Source organism: Oncorhynchus keta, chromosome 11, assembly GCF_023373465.1.
Source record: "Oncorhynchus keta strain PuntledgeMale-10-30-2019 chromosome 11, Oket_V2, whole genome shotgun sequence".
Classification (NCBI taxonomy): domain Eukaryota; kingdom Metazoa; phylum Chordata; class Actinopteri; order Salmoniformes; family Salmonidae; genus Oncorhynchus; species Oncorhynchus keta.
The window spans coordinates 9029576-9047953 of record NC_068431.1 but is presented as its reverse complement, the minus strand read 5'-3'; the positions used below and the strand labels follow the sequence as shown (position 1 = coordinate 9047953).

General features: G+C 41.5%; 1 protein-coding gene across 3 annotated transcripts in view; it reads right to left on the bottom strand.

The window, feature by feature from the left end:
- Window positions 1-219: 219 nt before the first annotated feature.
- The window catches only part of LOC118390085 (glutamate receptor 1-like), a 124273-nt gene continuing 106114 nt past the window's right edge, over window positions 220-18378 (bottom strand). Inside the window, exons 12-16 of one of the 3 annotated variants that reach the window (XM_052529374.1) lie at window positions 13706-13904; window positions 13275-13522; window positions 9402-9516; window positions 6811-6945; window positions 220-1823 (exon numbers count right to left, since the gene is read on the bottom strand). In XM_052529374.1, coding sequence (XP_052385334.1) covers window positions 1677-1823; window positions 6811-6945; window positions 9402-9516; window positions 13275-13522; window positions 13706-13904 — 844 coding nt within the window. In that variant the 3' untranslated portion in view covers window positions 220-1676. Of the gene's footprint in view, window positions 1824-6801; window positions 6946-8698; window positions 8814-9401; window positions 9517-13274; window positions 13523-13705; window positions 13905-18378 lie in introns of those variants that run through there. The other 2 variants (XM_052529375.1, XM_035780285.2) reach the window with 2 other exon arrangements.

Below are 18378 nucleotides of genomic sequence, written 5' to 3'. Positions count from 1 at the left end.
AGAGAGTCTGTTAAATGACTCACTCCTCTAAATGGTAATGACCTACAAACTGGTGGTTTATAACATATTTACACAACAAGGGAACACAGTAGTAATTTCAATATGTAAATGAATTCTCCATGTCAGGTGTTGGGCAGGAAATATTATATATATATATATATATATATATATATATATATATATATATATATATATATGATATATATAATTAGAGAGGAAATCTGTAAGTCTGAATGCAATTGCAATGCAGTGACGTTGACAAAGTGGCTCATGTGAGAAACAATACAGAAATCATCCATTCCTATGTGATGTGTGAAAACATTCAGCAGTAGTTTTATTCAACATACTGTATGCACCTATAGATAGGTTGAAAGTCAAATGTTTGGAATTGGACATTTTTGTGTCACAAGGAACAAAATCACTGTTCAGTGTAAGGCAAAATGATTGACACCCTTGATATAGCTAAGCATTAATGACAGTATAATATACATTATTGAAATGCTGAGCTATATTGTTTACTCAAAAGGTCATACCCCTAAAACATGCTAAACTCGTGGCTTTGGGGAATGATCTTTGACCCTCTAACTTTCTCACAAATCATTATTCACGATTCATTCAGGATTGTCTGTAATCATGGTCACATCCACATTAATGTAAAAGTGTTTAGAAATATATTCTATACTTATTTCTAATAAAAAAAATGACACCAAAATGACACAATACATTATTTACCATTCATTTATATTGGGCCAAAAATAATTTAAAACAACCAAAACTAACTGCAAATGCATCCAACAAGTTTGTAGAGTCACAAGCTTGATGTAGTCATTGCGTCCTCGGAGTATGGGACTAAATACTACACTTTTCACTACTTTATTTATAAGAATCTTTCTTATAAGTCAATCGGTTTGACCCTTTTCCCTTTTCTGAGGAAAAAAGTAGTTAATTTATCAAACAGAATCTCTTTCTCCAAGATATTAGTGTAAAATAATATAATTTCCTCATTATTTTTGTTGCATACAATATAGCTTAGTATTAGAATTCTTTATTTTATACATTATTGCTCATCTTTATCAAGGGGTTCAATTATTTCAGGCTCCACTGTAGCTGTTCATGACTGTTAATGATAGTAGTAGACAAGAAAAAATGAATTGTCGACCAGAAAAACTGACATAGTGCAAAAAGTGTCACTATTAATTGGGTTGGGGAAGAACTTCTCTTTTTCTTTTCTTTTTGATACACAAAAGTATGCCATCTATTAAAGTCCAAGACAGCCATCTTTATTGCAGCAGAAAAGATCCAAATAAACCGTCTCTTTACAAAAGTGATTTTGTTTTGTTGTTTCTATCTTCAGAGTGAGCAGTCAGTGAATCCTATTGGCTGTAGTCAGTGAATCCTATTGGCTGTAGTCAGTGAATCCTATTGGCTGTAGTCAGTGAATCCTATTGGCTGTAGTCAGTGAATCCTATTGGCTGTAGTCAGTGAATCCTATTGGCTGTAGTCAGTGAATCCTATTTGCTGTAGTCAGTGAATCCTATTGGCAGCAGTCAGTGAATCCTATTGGCAGTAGTCAGTGAATCCTATTGGCTGTAGTCAAGCCACAGTGCAACACTCCCCCCCCTCCTCTTTTCCATTTCTCTTTTTGGTGGGGTCTGTGCAGAGGAAGGACTGCCCCATCACATGCCCGCGGCCTGGCTCATGCAGGGGAGAGTCTGTGACGCTTTGGGGAAGTCATGGGCGACCACTCGTCCATTCTCGCCCCCGCTCCCTGTCCTGGTCATGCGGGTCAGGGTGGAACTCAGCATGGCTGCATCGATGATTTGCTGCATGGGATAACACAAAGAGTTACACAACAACAATACATGATAGTCACCCATTAATTTTACTGAACTCCACTGAGTTAATCCACTGAACTCTACTGAGTTAATCTACTGAACACTATCGAGTTAATCTACTGAACACTATCGAGTTAATCTACTGAACACTATCGAGTTAATCTACTGAACACTATCGAGTTAATCTACTGAACACTATCGAGTTAATCTACTGAACACTATCGAGTTAATCTACTGAACACTATCGAGTTAATCTACTGAACACTATCGAGTTAATCTACTGAACACTATCGAGTTAATCTACCGAGTTAATCTACTATACAGAGTTAATTTACTGAACTCTACCGAGTTAATCTACTGAACTCTACCGAGTTAATCTACTGAACTCTACCGAGTTAATCTACCGAACTCTACCGAGTTAATCTACTGAACTCTACCGAGTTAATCTACTGAACTCTACTGAGTTAATCTACTGAATTTTACTGAGTTAATCTACTGAACTCTCCTGAGATAATAAACAAAAATGTACTTGAAACAGCCATTAAGTCATTATTGGTTCAGTTACTTGGTATAAAACATGAATTTGCAAACAGACAATCCTGACTTCTGTGCTATGAGTCACGCAATGTATTTTCTTCCTTGGTAAACTCTTGTGAAAGATGACACTTGTTCGCTCTGCTCATTTCTCTCTGGTTATCTCACAGTGGAGAGCCAATAAGTGTACCATGCAAAATATGAGACCGAACCCCCGTAACAATAACGCAAGCAGAACCGTGCGGCACTAGCTCCCAGCCTACTCTCTTTTGCATTAGCTTAACATAATGAAACACCCGTAGGCTTGAAACTGGAGCTAATGATCTGGATGTTGGCTTGTACATCCTCAGTGTATAAATGATTTAAATCAAGTACACTTCAATAGATCCCGAGGATTATGCTCTTCGGCTGATGCAGACTAATTGGTCTACTCACAGCAGCGATATGTGGCTGAGATACTTTAAACACAGGACTTACGTGCTTCCGCTGTCGACATGACATGTAAACATTGTCAACAAAATGGCTGTTTATGATGGAGCTAAACGTGTACTGTACAGCTGGGAAGTATGCTAAACACATTAAGATATCATCATGACATTAAATCACTTCTGTTGCACATATGCAAAGAAAGTCCCTGGTTTCATATCTAATTGCAATCGACTGATATTTGGACATTCGTTTCTTTGAAAATGTATCATAAATAAATAGATACATTGAAAAAAAATATTAAGCATTAAGTTCATGAGGTTAATGAGAAGTTGCAAATGAAAGTCATACACAAATCGTAACTAATTATCTGATAAGATGAAAAGATACACACACCTTTGATCTAAATAGGAACTTATTGTATAGTGACGCATGATCACATGCATCTGGAAGCTATTATGCCATTGTTTTCAATCAAACCTACGTCATCAAAGATGGAGATGACAAACAAAAGCCAGGGGTCTCTACACCTCAGACAATACAGTACCCAACAGAATAATGAATACTGTATAACTAAGAAGTAGTGTGACATATTCTTCTCACACACATAACTCATCTGTGCCCCCTCCCGGGGCGGCAGGGTAGCCCAGTGGTTAGAGCGTTGGACTAGTACCCGAAAGGTTGCAAGTTTGAATCCCCAAGCTGACAAGGTACAAATCTGTCGTTCTGCCCCTGAACAGGCAGTTAACCCACTGTTCCTAGGCTGTCATTGAAAATAAGAATTTGTTCTTAACTGACTTGCCTAGTAAAATAAAAAAATAAAATAAAAATCTAGTAGCTGTAGGGTCAATAGCTGAATAAATGCTGAATAATTGGACCCTTCATTGAAACAGCTCTGTGCCTGACAAAGTGCTTTAGTCTTCTGTCCGATGGTTCAGGGGGATGACCAGTATCTCTGTAGTTTAGGGGATTTAACAGTATCTCTGTAGTTTAGGGGATTTAACAGTATCTCTGTAGTTCAGGGGATTTAACAGTATCTCTGTAGTTTAGGGGATTTAACAGTATCTCTGTAGTTTAGGGGATTTAACAGTATCTCTGTAGTTTAGGGGATTTAACAGTATCTCTGTAGTTTAGGGGATTTAACAGTATCTCTGTAGTTTAGGGGATTTAACAGTATCTCTGTAGTTTATTGGATTTAACAGTAGCTCTGTAGTTCAGGGGATTTAACAGTAGCTCTGTAGTTCAGGGGATTTAACAGTAGCTCTGTAGTTCAGGGGATTTAACAGTATCTCTGTAGTTCAGGGGATTTAACAGTAGCTCTGTAGTTCAGGGGATTTAACAGTAGCTCTGTAGTTCAGGGGATTTAACAGTAGCTCTGTAGTTCAGGGGATTTAACAGTATCTCTGTAGTTCAGGGGATTTAACAGTAGCTCTGTAGTTCAGGGGATTTAACAGTATCTCTGTAGTTCAGGGGATTTAACAGTAGCTCTGTAGTTCAGGGGATTTAACAGTATCTCTGTAGTTCAGGGGATTTAATAGTAGCTCTGTAGTTCAGGGGATTTAACAGTAGCTCTGTAGTTCAGAGGTTTTGTCAAGGTCGTCATCGGATTGAGACCAAGGTGCAGCGTGGTAGGCGTACATTTTATTTTATTTGTAATGTCGCCAACAAAAACAAGAAATAACAATAACGACCGTGAAGCTTACAAAGGATATGGTGCCCCTAACAAAGACAATTACCCACACTGAAAGGAGGGAAAAAGGGCTACCTAAGTATGATTCCCAATCAGAGACAACAATAGACAGCTGTCCTGATTGAGAACCATACCCAGCCAAAACAAAGAAATACCAAAACATAGAAAATAGAACATAGAATGCCCACCCAAATCACCTGACCAAACCAAAATAGAGACATAAAAAGCTCTCTAAGGTCAGGGCATGACAGTACACCCCCCCACCCAAAGAATGAGTACTCCGGCCGCAAAACCTGAACCTATAGGGGAGGGTCTGGGTGGGCATCTATCTGCGGTGGCGGCTCTGGTGCGGGACGTAGACCCCACTCCACCTCTGGCTCACCCCACTTTGGTAGCGCGGACTGGGGACCCTCGTTGCTGGCTCCGGACTGGGGACCCTCGTTGCGGGCCCCGGACTGGGCACCCTCGCTTCGGGCCCCGGACTGGGCAACCTCGTTGCGGGCCACGGACTGGGCACCCTCGCTGGAGGCTCGGGACTGGAGTCCACCGCTGGAGGCTTCGGACTGGAGGCCGACATTGGAGTCTTCGTGCCATGACTCCTCACTGGAGGCTTCGTGCCATGGATCATCACTGGAGGCTTCGTGCCATGGATCATCACTGGAGGCTTCTTGCCATGGATCATCACTGGAGGCTTAGTTCTGGGCGCAGGCACAGGACTCACCAGGCTGGAGAGACATACAGGAGGCTTTGTCCTTGGCAGAGGCACCGGATACACTGGGCCGTGGAGGCGCACTGGAGTTCTCGAGCTTAGAGCCTGCACAACCCGTCCTGGCTGGGTGGTTATCGTCGCCCTGCAAATGTGGGGCGCTGGCAGAGGACGCACTGGGCTGTGCATACTTACCGGAGACACAGTGTGCAGAGCTGGCACAGGATATCCTGGGGCTAAGAGACGCACTGGAGACCAGGCGCGCCGAGCCGGCACCATCTGTCCTGGCTGGATGCTCACCCTAGCCCGGCAGATGCGGGGAGTTGGGATGTAGCGCACCGGGATGTGAATGCGCACTGGAGACACCGTGCTCCACCGCATAATGCCTGACCAGTACGACGCTCGCCACGGTAAGCACGGGGAGTTGGCTCAGGTCTCCAACCTGACTCAGTCAAACTCTCCGTGTGCCCCCCCAAAATGTTGCTAGCCATGTTCCCTCATAACGCTGGGCCCCTTTACCAGCTGCCTTCGCCTTCTTCTCTGCTTCTACCTGCTCCTACGGCAGGTGATCCTTTCCGTCATTGATCTCCTCCCACGTCCAGGATCCCTTGCCATTCAAAATGTCCTCCCACGTGCATTCCTCCTTACCACGCCGCTTGGTCCTTTGGTGGTGGGAAGTTCTGTCACACCCGTCGAATGAACTAGACCAAAGCGCAGCGTGGTGAGTGTACATGTTCCTTTTATTGAGAAATGATGCAGACAAAAACAATAAACAATACAAAACAACCGTGAAGCCTACGGGCTACGTGCCACAAACAAAGTGAACTTCCCACAAAGACAGGTGGGGAAAAAGGGCTACCTAAGTATGGTTCCCAATCAGAGACAAGGATAGACAGCTGTCCCTGATTGAGAACCCTACCCGGCCAAAACATAGAAATACCAAAACATAGAAAATAGAACATAGAATGCCCACCCAAATCACACCCTGACCAAACCAAAATGGAGACCACCATAATTTGCAAATCAATTCATTAAAAATCCTACAATGTGATTTTCTGGATTTTTTTTCTCATTTTGTCTGTCATAGTTGAAGTGTACCTATGATGAAAATTACAGGCCTCTCTCATCTTTTTAAGTGGGAGAACTTGCACAATTGGTGGCTGACTAAATACTTTTTTTGCCCCACTGTATATTATAGAGCCTTCGTCATTGCTTCAAAGTTAAAATAATATAAAAATAATAATTAAGAGGGTGCTTATATTTGTTTTAGTTCACACATGTACAGATGTAGGATCTTAATTTGAACCAATTTGCTACCGATTATAATGAATGGACTTTTCTTGTAAGGGTTGATACATTTTACGTTAGGACAAATCAAATCAGATTTTTTAATGTGTAACTTACAAACTTTATAGAAGCCTTTTCAAATCTTGATTACACTAGCTTGCATTTCCTGCCGTGCAGGAAAATTCTCATCAACAAAAGAGGGATCAAATTAAGAACCTACATCTGTACAAGTGTGTTAAATAATTAATAAGAACATATTTTTTTCCCACAACTCCCCCTGAGACACATTTGGAGAGTCGGGGTCGCGGCCTGCCGTCCTCCACTTAACTAACCTTCATCCTCCTCGACTCGATCCTGGACTTGTAACAGAACTCGACCAAGGCCACGAGCATGGCCAGCCCCAGCCCTCCAATCAGGATGTAGAACACCCCAGCCACATTGCTGAGGCTCAGAGCGCTGGTCTTGTCCTACAGACACAAAGACACAGGGTGAGACGCACTGGACCATGTCCAAGAGACACACAACACTAGGATAAAGATAGTGTAATTAACCATTCAACTACTGGTCTCACTTACTGTCCTAGTGAATTTACACGACAAGTGTACCTTAATGATAAATCAACAGGTCATTGTATATCTCCTAGAGAGGTCCTGACATATCTTTCTAATTTAACTGACTACTATCAACAACATACTTGATACAGTACATATCTAAGCCTGACAGAAACATGCAGAGTCATGCACATGTAACAGGCTTTGTTTGGGTGAACATATCTTTAGAAAGTAGCTGACTAATGTGCATATACAGCTAACACGTGTCTTTTATACCAGACATAATGTCCAGTCATTCATATACAGCTAACACGTGTCTTTTATACCAGACATAATGTCCAGTCATTCATATACAGCTAACACGTGTCTTTTATACCAGACATAATGTCCAGTCATTCATATACAGCTAACACGTGTCTTTTATACCAGACATAATGTCCAGTCATTCATATACAGCTAACACGTGTCTTTTATACCAGACATAATGTCCAGTCATTCAAAATCAAATATGCATTAAAACACTTACATTAATTCCATTCTATATCGTCTCGCTGTTTGTTTTTTTTGTGTTGTTGATCATTTACTAAACCATGAAGTCCCTTGAGATGAGAATCTCTTTTTCAAGGGAGAGCGTTTCACACTATCAGAATGCTGTGTAGTTGGTGTTGTGCATTCTAAAACATTCCCAAGACTGAATTTTTTATAGAGTTGAACCATGCAAGAGGGAAAGGTCAACTTTTATTTTAGGTTTACGTCATAGGGTAGGGGTATCTTTATAAAATATAATTAGATTTTTAGGCAAATGCACCAGATAAGGGAAGGGCAATTGATTCGACAAGCCGTGGTTGCCGTGACATCACAAGAGGGGCTGCGCACATCTGTGACATGCGTAGTCTGGGTTTGGTGGCAGATTGGCCGTGTCTTGGGTCTCAACCAATAGCATGCACACTGTCTAAAGACAGAGACAAGGAAAACAGCACTAAAGGAGAGGAGATCCCAGTTCTGGAGGAGGTCTTGTATAAAGGGCCTTTCTCTCCACGCTGTCATTTACCCATGTCTCTTCATTTGACTTTGAAAGTTAAAATCACAAATACATCTAAATTCTATTCATTCAGAAAACGGTGAATACTTTGCCTGTAGATGTCTGTAGAATATCCCAGACACAGGGAACAAAAGGGTATTATCACTGACAGTAACTGTGTTATTCCTACACTATACAGTTTCAATTGTTAGAGAACAGAGAGAGGAGAGGGTGAGCAGAAACCTAAGTGTAATTACGAGAGACGATATAAGAGCATGATGGTACAGAAGAGTGCCTGGTATAGAGATCTCAATCTAAAGGTTCATCATCATTAGCTACACACGTTTTGGAGAATAGAATACAACCCTAGGTCTACTTTTTTGGTTTCGACGAAACAAGCATTTACCAAGATCTAATTACGGGCCACTGACTCATCCATAGCATGTGAGGACACAGCAATTATCACTAATCACTAAAGGTGTCTGAGTTCCAGGGCTGACATGAATCACAGTTATAAGGACACCAGTTTGTGTAAATGGCAGATTGGAGAGAAAGAGTGCTGAGTGCTAGGGAGGGGGGACGAGGGACCTTACAGAACTGCTAATACTCAATCTTGGTGTTAAGTATAGGACCAACACATGGACTGACCTTTCTTCCGGAGTCCTTGCTTCCACACTCTCCCTTATCGTACCACCATTTGTTCTTTAGTTTGTCTAAGATGGCTTGCTCATTGAGTTTCAACACCGCTAGGTTTACGGGGATTCTTCAACCAGGAAATGACATAAATAACATCACCCATGTTATCTTATGTTATTCAGTACATAGTAAACAGACACCCATTATTATGTCTAGATATGTTCTACGTACATGTCTAGACAGATAAAAACAAAAACAAGAAAAAAAAAAAAACACAAATCACAACTTGAAACTGTCACTGCCAAAGTGATATGCATTAATACTCCATCTAGCTTTGTGTCCTTTTTCCCTACTGCAAGATGTGTATTACTATATCACTTTGGGTAACCGGCAAAATGTAAACACTCGGATATGCAAACCTGTCAATTATTGTTGCTTTAACAAGACAGTACTTGAGAAAACATACACGAAACTCTGCAATTTTTTTTTTTTGGGGGGGGGGAGATTGCTAATGCAACGAATTTGAATGTAAACGGCACGTTTTTTGAAGAATTCCTCATACGATATAGTTGTAATCTTACACAAACTAACGTCAACAAGGACGAAGGGGGATTTGTGGTATTGCAGCCGATGTGTTTTTTTTTTTTTTAAGGTTGGTTGCCGGTTACCCCCCATCGTCGTGGTTACCCGCTAGGTTTCTCATACTGGGGCTGACCTTGGAGTCACCTCCTCCGCTGCCGCACTCTCCCTTGTCGTACCACCATTTGTTTTTCAATTTGTCCAACAGGCCCTGCTCGTTCAGTTTTAACACTGCCAAGTTTACTGGGTTTCTTGAAATGATAATAGAATAATACTGGTCAGCATTTATGGAGATGTGATACGGTGTGACAGAAGTCTAAATAGCAAAAAGGAGGTACTGTTATCAGAATAATGAAAAATTAATAAAAAATAAGGCTACTAATAATGTGCCTGCCACTGTAAAATAAAAAATAAAAAACATATTGTTTCTAGTTCTGTATATAAAAATAATACTTCATGGCTAAACCATGACAGATTTTACCAAGCAAGACCAAGGATTCTAGGTAGGAGAACTATATAAATATCAGAACATGTCTTGGATTGGTTGCATGGGCATGTTATTTCAGTTAAAAACTAAAATAGGTAGCTCCCTGGATAAGGACAAGGCATAAACAGCCATAACAACTTGTCGATTCACTTTGCAATACTCAGTTTTCGTCAGATATTCATTGGGATATGTTTGTGGTCAGGTGAGCACTATCCAAGGCATTAGTGATATTGGGCATTGTGCTCCATTCTCTTCCCCTTTGCTGTTGCTGGTCCATTATGGACAACCCTCTCATAACTAACATGGTGGAAGGTTCTGCTGTACAGTAGTCTGATGGAAACATTATGTCAGCAGGAACCTCAGCAAGCTAGTCTTTCTCAGTAAAACCCCGGAATTCTTTCTCTATTCAGAGAGAACGAAAGAGTTCCGTCTAATGGAGTGCCTAATGGATGAGTTAAATAAATCCACATCCTCTATTAGGATTTTAGTAGCATTTGTCTTTGAGAGCGGCAGTTTTCTTGTGATGCGACTGACAAAATAAAGTGATGTGACGATGATGCGGGGAAAACACGTTCAGGAATGAAAACAGGAAGGAAGAAGATTATTATTATTATTTTTCAACAGGTATAGAAGGCAAGACAAGGGTGGGATGTAATGGTATGCCACATCAGATACACAGCAATGAAGGACTCTTAAGTCCATTTCTGTTTCATAAACATTATGGAGAACTGATCACAGTTTACAACATCATGATAGCAGAAAAGGCTGTTGGCCCGAAAACGATGCTCCGACATATTTAGAACTGATGGTTAAGAATTTATTTCTCCAGATCATCAAAACCTTAAGCTCACATAGAATAGTATGTATCTGATGTGGCACAGTTGTTACAGCTCATACAGCAGTCATTTCAACATCATTTTCTACTTTCAACATACACAAACTATCATTAAAGTGCAAATATAGGCTAGTACACTGTGGCATGCTGTGGATCACTGTTTGGTTTAAAGACGTTTTAGACGGTTATTTTTTAAGAGCTGATTTTATACAACTTTAGAGAATGAACCGTAGAATAGGGAAATATCAATCGTATACACATACATCTGTAAAAACACCAATTCACAGAATTAGCTCAATATCTTTGGAATGTGTGTAATTTGAACCCACAGCCACAGTGTGAAACTACAATTAGTCTCAGAGTATGTACGAGTTCGTCAAAGCCCAGGCTGAACCAGCCATCACACTTGACATTGAGTGTAACTTAAAAAGCCTTTGTGAAACACCACTCTTTCTGTCACCTTGATAAAGATATTGGTAGACTAATAAACTAGGTAAACAACGTGAGTGGTCGATCAAAAAGGCTGCTGGGTGTGATTGATAAAGCCTATGTGCTTTGTGAATGGGGCCTGCAGCCCATTAATATGAGGACAATAACATCTGATTGAACACAGGTGCATTCAAAGTGATGAAACAGATGAGTTCCTAAACGTGAATCTTGCAAAAAATAAATGTTTTTACTGGGTGCCTTTACCCTGAAATAACTTGTAAAATATTGGTTCATAATTGGTTTTTGGTACTAAAATAAAATTGCAATTACATCACAGGAAAGGTAATAACTAACACCCAGGATTCTAATTCAAGTGCTATTTCTTGGGAAAATGCCGTTTTGAGATTTACTGCCAAAGTGCACAACTCTAGAAGTTCTGAGATAAAAAAAATATGCAGGTTATAACATCAGGGTGCATTTTAAAGTTAATTAAATTAAATAGCTTTCATTTATTATCTATCAAGACTGAATTTACATTTTCGTAACAGTTATTACCCCCAGTTTTCTTAGTTATTCCAAGGAGCAAGACATTACAAAATGGTATTATAACCAGTCTGTCTGAAGAAAGTAAAGGCCTCATTCCAATATGATGTTGATGATACTTTATGGACCGAGTTGAGACAGTGGGGGGGGGACATGTTCTAGATGTCTGGTGAGAGTGGTTACAAATCAGGAGTAGAGAATAGTTGAATGAGACTATCTCTCAATGAGACTTTATCTCTTTATCTCGTAATGAGACTTTATCTCTTTATCTCTCAATGAGACTTTATCTCTTTATCTTGTAATGAGACTGTATCTCTTAATGAGACTTTATCTCTTTATCTCGTAATGAGACTGTATCTCTTTATCTCGTAATGAGACTGTATCTCTTTATCTCTCAATGAGACTTTATCTATTTATCTCTCAATGAGACTTTATCTCTTTATCTTGTAATGAGACTGTATCTCTTAATGAGACTTTATCTCTTTATCTCGTAATGAGACTGTATCTCTTTATCTCGTAATGAGACTGTATCTCTTTATCTCTCAATGAGACTTTATCTCTTTATCTCGTAATGAGACTTTATCTCTTAATGAGACTTTATCTCTTTATCTCGTAATGAGACTTTATCTCTTAATGAGACTTTATCTCTTTATCTCGTAATGAGACTGTATCTCTATCTCTCAATGAGACTTTATCTATTTATCTCTCAATGAGACTTTATCGATTTATCTCTTAATGAGACTTTATCTCTTTATCTCGTAATGAGACTTTATCTCTTTATCTCGTAATGAGACTGTATCTCTTAATGAGACTTTATCTCTTTATCTCATAATGAGACTTTATCTCTTTATCTCGTAATGAGACTGTATCTCTTTATCTCTCAATGAGACTGTATCTCTTTATCTCTCAGTGAGACTATCTCTTTATCTCGTAATGAGACTGTATCTCTATCTCTCAATGAGACTTTATCTATTTATCTCTTAATGAGACTGTATCTCTTTATCTCGTAATGAGACTTTATCTCTTTATCTCGTAATGAGACTGTATCTCTTTATCTCTCAATGAGACTGTATCTCTTTATCTCGTAATGAGACTTTATCTCTTTATCTCGTAATGAGACTTTATCTCTTTATCTCGTAATGAGACTGTATCTCTATCTCTCAATGAGACTTTATCGATTTATCTCTTAATGAGACTTTATCTCTTTATCTCGTAATGAGACTTTATCTCTTTATCTCGTAATGAGACTGTATCTCTTTATCTCTCAATGAGACTGTATCTCTTTATCTCTCAGTGAGACTATCTCTTTATCTCGTAATGAGACTGTATCTCTATCTCTCAATGAGACTTTATCTATTTATCTCTTAATGAGACTGTATCTCTTTATCTCGTAATGAGACTATCTCTTTATCTCGTAATGAGACTTTCTCTCTTTGTCTCGTAATGAGACTTTCTCTTTATCTCTTAACTAGCGTTATCACCGAAACAGACTAAAATGTGCATAATTTGCCCAAAGATTATAAATTGATATATAACATCATGCTACATTTATTAAAGAAATAGTCTCTTCAATAATTATTATTTACTTGACAAAAGTGGGATAATTTGCAACTGTAACCTCTCTCACCTCAAGGGTGCATTTGGCATTCACATGTAAAACATAACAGGTGTGGTCGATCGTCATGGTGACGTGACCAGCCTACATACTGTAATACCTTAGTGCCGATCCCTTGGGCGTGGCCACTCCGTAACCCTTGGAGTCCAGGTTCCCTCCCACCTTCATGGTGTCACAGGGTTTCCTCTGCTCGATGTACTCGTTCATGGTGGACTCCAGCAGGTAGGCGTACCTCCCTTTGGACTTCCTGACCCGCACCACGCCCTCGTCTGTGGTCTTCACGAACACTGACGGGTCGGCAGACTTCATGTAGGACCACATCTTCTCAAACACGGCTATTTTCGATCTCTAAGGTGCAAAAACAATAATGGGGTAAAATACTGTATGTAGATGCTCTATGAGAAATGTAACCGCCTCGTCAAAAACGACTTGGAGCCACTTCATGGCAGTTGATGCTTTTTCATGACAGTTGATGCTTTTTCATGGCAGTTGATGCTTTTTCATGACAGTTGATGACATCTAGAGCTTTACCCTGAAGAACTCTTTGGTGGAGCCTCCGTCTAGAGTACCGTAGGCGATCTCCGTCTGCTTGGCCAGGTCCTCTGCGCTCTCTATGGGCGACACCATCCTCTCCACGGTGAGGAAGGCAGCCAGGTTGGCCGTGTAGGACGAGATGATGATGAGGGTGAAGAACCACCACACTCCCCCTACAATGCGACCAGAGAGCGACCTAAGAGAGAAGAGAGGAGAGAGGAGTCTCTAACAAACATTGCCATCTCAGATAGAAGCAAAGGAAAGTTGACGCGTTGAGTGAGGGAAGTGATAAATCAATGGTTCAAGAGTAACACTAATTGTTTCTTGGCACACAATGATACATTGCTTTCTGTTGACACTATACAGATAATCACTCAATCACTTGGATAATCACTCCGTTTCTCACAATGCCACAGGTATAGAGACATGTGTATTCATTTGCTTTTCCTTGTTTTGATTGATTGTGTTGTACAACAACAACAAAAAATGAAACAAAATGAGCTGTTCACACAAACATACACGATACTATGTGAAAAAATAAACTGTTCACACAAACATACACTATAGTATGTGAAAAAATAAACTGTTCACACAAACATACACTATACTATGTGAAAAAATAAGCCCCCACAAAAAATATTTGCGATCAAATCATTGCGATAATTGTACCTTCAAAAGACCTGACCCCATTCCTGGCCTAAATGCTCTGCTACAAATGTATCCTGAACTACGGTAGAGACAGTTGCTGCAACACGTCTGCTCCGAAGATCACAGCGGCGCTACAAAACAGAGATCACATTTCTGAAAACAGAAACACACATGGTTGGATTGTGCTTTGTAGGCCGCATCCCACCCAATTAGTATGCGTTGTATGAAACAATCCTCTCGATTTCAGTCTGAGCAGACGTAAACAAACATGAAAGTCGTGTGGGCTGACGGGGAAAGACAGATTGATCTGTAGAAAATGGCGTTCAGCGTTGTAGGATCTCTGAGTGCAGATTTCTCAAAGTCGACACTCCTCCTTTGGAAGCAGCAAAGCACTAACTGAAGCAGAGGAATTGTGTGGAAAAAAAACAATTGCTTTAAAAATAGCAAATTGTTGTTCTGTGTTGTTTTATGCAAAAGAGAGGATAAGCTGGCTCCAGTATTTGGATTTGCAAATTCAGGGAGAAGAACGTCCTCACCCACAGACCTGTTTCCAAATTCAGAAACCGTTCCTCTTTGGAAGATTCGCTGAACAAAACCTCCTTTTATTGCCCTGGATCCCTTGTACACAATGCAGCTCACACACTAAAAGAGAAGTTAAAAGCAGCGAGAACAGAGTGAGCCTAAGACTAGGGGTTGGAGGGTAGCATGTGAGAATGCTACTGGAAACTACTGCAAAAAGAAAGCAGAAAAACAATAAGCCCTTCTAACTTCAATGCATTGACAGCTTGCAGGCACAGAGATCTTTTGAAGCCTCCGCACCACTAGCCAGCCAACAAGCTGATCTCCAGAGAAACAGCCCGCCAATAGTTTAAGCCACCAAGAACTGGACAGGGGATTCTCTAGGTCCAGCCCACCACAACGAGATGGGATAAAAACACCCGATGGTCGTACAGTTACACCTCCAGCACGTTGGCAGCAGGAAATGACTCTAAAACGGCCATTCATCTCTTTCAATGCAAACTAACTGGTAAACAGGGTTGAAACTAATGTGGATAATAATTATAACACTACTTATAATTACAAATAAGAGGTAATGAGGTTACGATACATTTTAAAATGACAAATCATTTCCCAAGTGTGTGCTAGAGCAAACACATAAAAACACACACGCACACGCACACACACACAAATACACACACGCACGCACACACACACGCACAAACACACACACACACACACACACACACACACACACACACACACACACACACACACATACACACACACACACACACACACACACACACACGCACAAACACACACACACACACACACACACACACACACGCACACACACACACACACACACGCACAAACACACACACACACACACACACACACACACACACACACACACAAAATACACACGCACACACACAAATACACACGCACACACGCACACAAATACACGCGCACACACACACGCACGCACGCACGCACACACACACACACAAATACACACGCACACGCACGCACACAAATACACACACACAATACTCCGTCATGGTGAACTGTCCTCTCCAAATATTTGAGCTCATCAGAGGGAGGCTCTGTCCGTAGGTCTGTCAGCCATGTCTGGGCCGGGTAACGAGTCTCCAGAGACGCTGCTGAAGTCCAAAACTTGCATTCTGTCAGTCTGTATTGTTTGAACAGAACACCGCAACGGCAGCAACACAGTTCAGATGTGACGCTGATCTCTATTTTTGACAGAACCGTTGTTAAACACTGTTAAGCATGTCATAACACTGAGGGTTTCTGGGTCACCTCTGTACAGGGAAAGGGCTGTGAGGCCCGCAGGGTTGGGTTTGTGTGATTGGCTGTTTGTGTGTGTACTGTATGTACTGTTAAAGGAGTAGAATGTGTGAGAGTGTGTAAATGTTTTAGCTATGCGATGGCTGGCCGGTGTGTTTGGGGAGTGTGTGTGTGTGTGTGTTTAACAATAGAATTGAAGTGACAGGCTGTGCCTGGGGCAGGAAGAGGAGCGTCTGGTCACACTAAGAGAGAGGTCTGACCCGTACACCACCACGTCTCACTGCAGACAACACAGGCAAAGGGGACTGTTCCAGGTTATACCCTGACCCTTCCCCACTGTGTGCACACATACGTACTGGACATATGAACACACATATACCTTTCTCTCCTTAAATTGATACAATATATAAAACAAAGTTATATGGACACCCCTTCAAATTAGTGGATTCAGCTGTTTCAGCCACATCCATTGCTGACAGGTGCATAAAATTGAGCACACAGACATTCAACTTCCATAAACAAACATTGGCATTGTTCGGGCTAGTTCCCTTAGTTCCAGTGAAATCTTAACGCTACAGCATACAATGACATTCTCAGTTTGGGGAAGGCCCTTTCCAGTTTCAGCAGGACAATGCCCCCCGTGCACAAAACGAGGTTCATACAGAAATGTTTTGTCGAGATCGGTGTGGAAGAACTTGACTGGCCTGCACAGAGCCCTGACCTCAACCCCACCAAACACCTTGGGGATGAATTGGAATGCTGACTGCGAGCCAGGCCTAATCTCCTAACATCAGTGCCTGACCTCACTAATGCTCTTGTGGTTGAATGGAAGCAAGTTCCCGCAGCAACGTTCCAACATCTAGTGGAAAGCTTTCCCAGAGGAGTGGAGGCTGTTATAGTAGCAATGTTCCAACATCTAGTGGAAAGCCTTCCCAGAAGAGTGGAGGCTGTTATAGTAGCAACGTTCCAACATCTAGTGGAAAGCCTTCCCAGAGGAGTGGAGGCTGTTATAGTAGCAACGTTCCAACATCTAGTGGAAAGCCTTCCCAGAGGAGTGGAGGCTGTTATAGTAGCAACGTTCCAACATCTAGTGGAAAGCCTTCCCAGAAGAGTGGAGGCTGTTATAGTAGCAACGTTCCAACATCTAGTGGAAAGCCTTCCAGCAGAACATCTAGGAAAGCCTTCCCAGAGAGGGAGGCTGTTATAGTAGCAATGTTCCAACATCTAGTGGAAAGCCTTCCCAGAGGAGTGGAGGCTGTTATAGTAGCAACGTTCCAACATCTAGTGGAAAGCCTTCCCAGAGAAGTGGAGGCTGTTATAGTAGCAATGTTCCAACATCTAGTGGAAAGCCTTCCCAGAAGAGTGGAGGCTGTTATAGTAGCAATGTTCCAACATCTAGTGGAAAGCCTTCCCAGAGGAGTGGAGGCTGTTATAGTAGCAACGTTCCAACATCTAGTGGAAAGCCTTCCCAGAGGAGTGGAGGCTGTAATAGTAGCAATGTTCCAACATCTAGTGGAAAGCCTTCCCAGAAGAGTGGAGGCTGTTATAGTAGCAATGTTCCAACATCTAGTGGAAAGCCTTCCCAGAGGAGTGGAGGCTGTTATAGTAGCAACGTTCCAACATCTAGTGGAAAGCCTTCCCAGAGGAGTGGAGGCTGTTATAGTAGCAATGTTCCAACATCTAGTGGAAAGCCTTCCCAGAGGAGTGGAGGCTGTTATAGTAGCAATGTTCCAACATCTAGTGGAAAGCCTTCCCAGAGGAGTGGAGGCTGTTATAGTAGCAATGTTCCAACATCTAGTGGAAAGCCTTCCCAGAAGAGTGGAGGCTGTTATAGTAGCAATGTTCCAACATCTAGTGGAAAGCCTTCCCAGAGGAGTGGAGGCTGTTATAGTAGCAACGTTCCAACATCTAGTGGAAAGCCTTCCCAGAGGAGTGGAGGCTGTTATAGTAGCAATGTTCCAACATCTAGTGGAAAGCCTCCCAGAGGAGTGGAGGCTGTTATAGCAATGTTCCAACATCTAGTGGAAAGCCTTCCCAGAGGAGTGGAGGCTGTTATAGTAGCAATGTTCCAACATCTAGTGGAAAGCCTTCCCAGAGGAGTGGAGGCTGTTATAGCAGCAATGTTCCAACATCTAGTGGAAAGCCTTCCCAGAGGAGTGGAGGCTGTTATAGTAGCAATGTTCCAACATCTAGTGGAAAGCCTTCCCAGA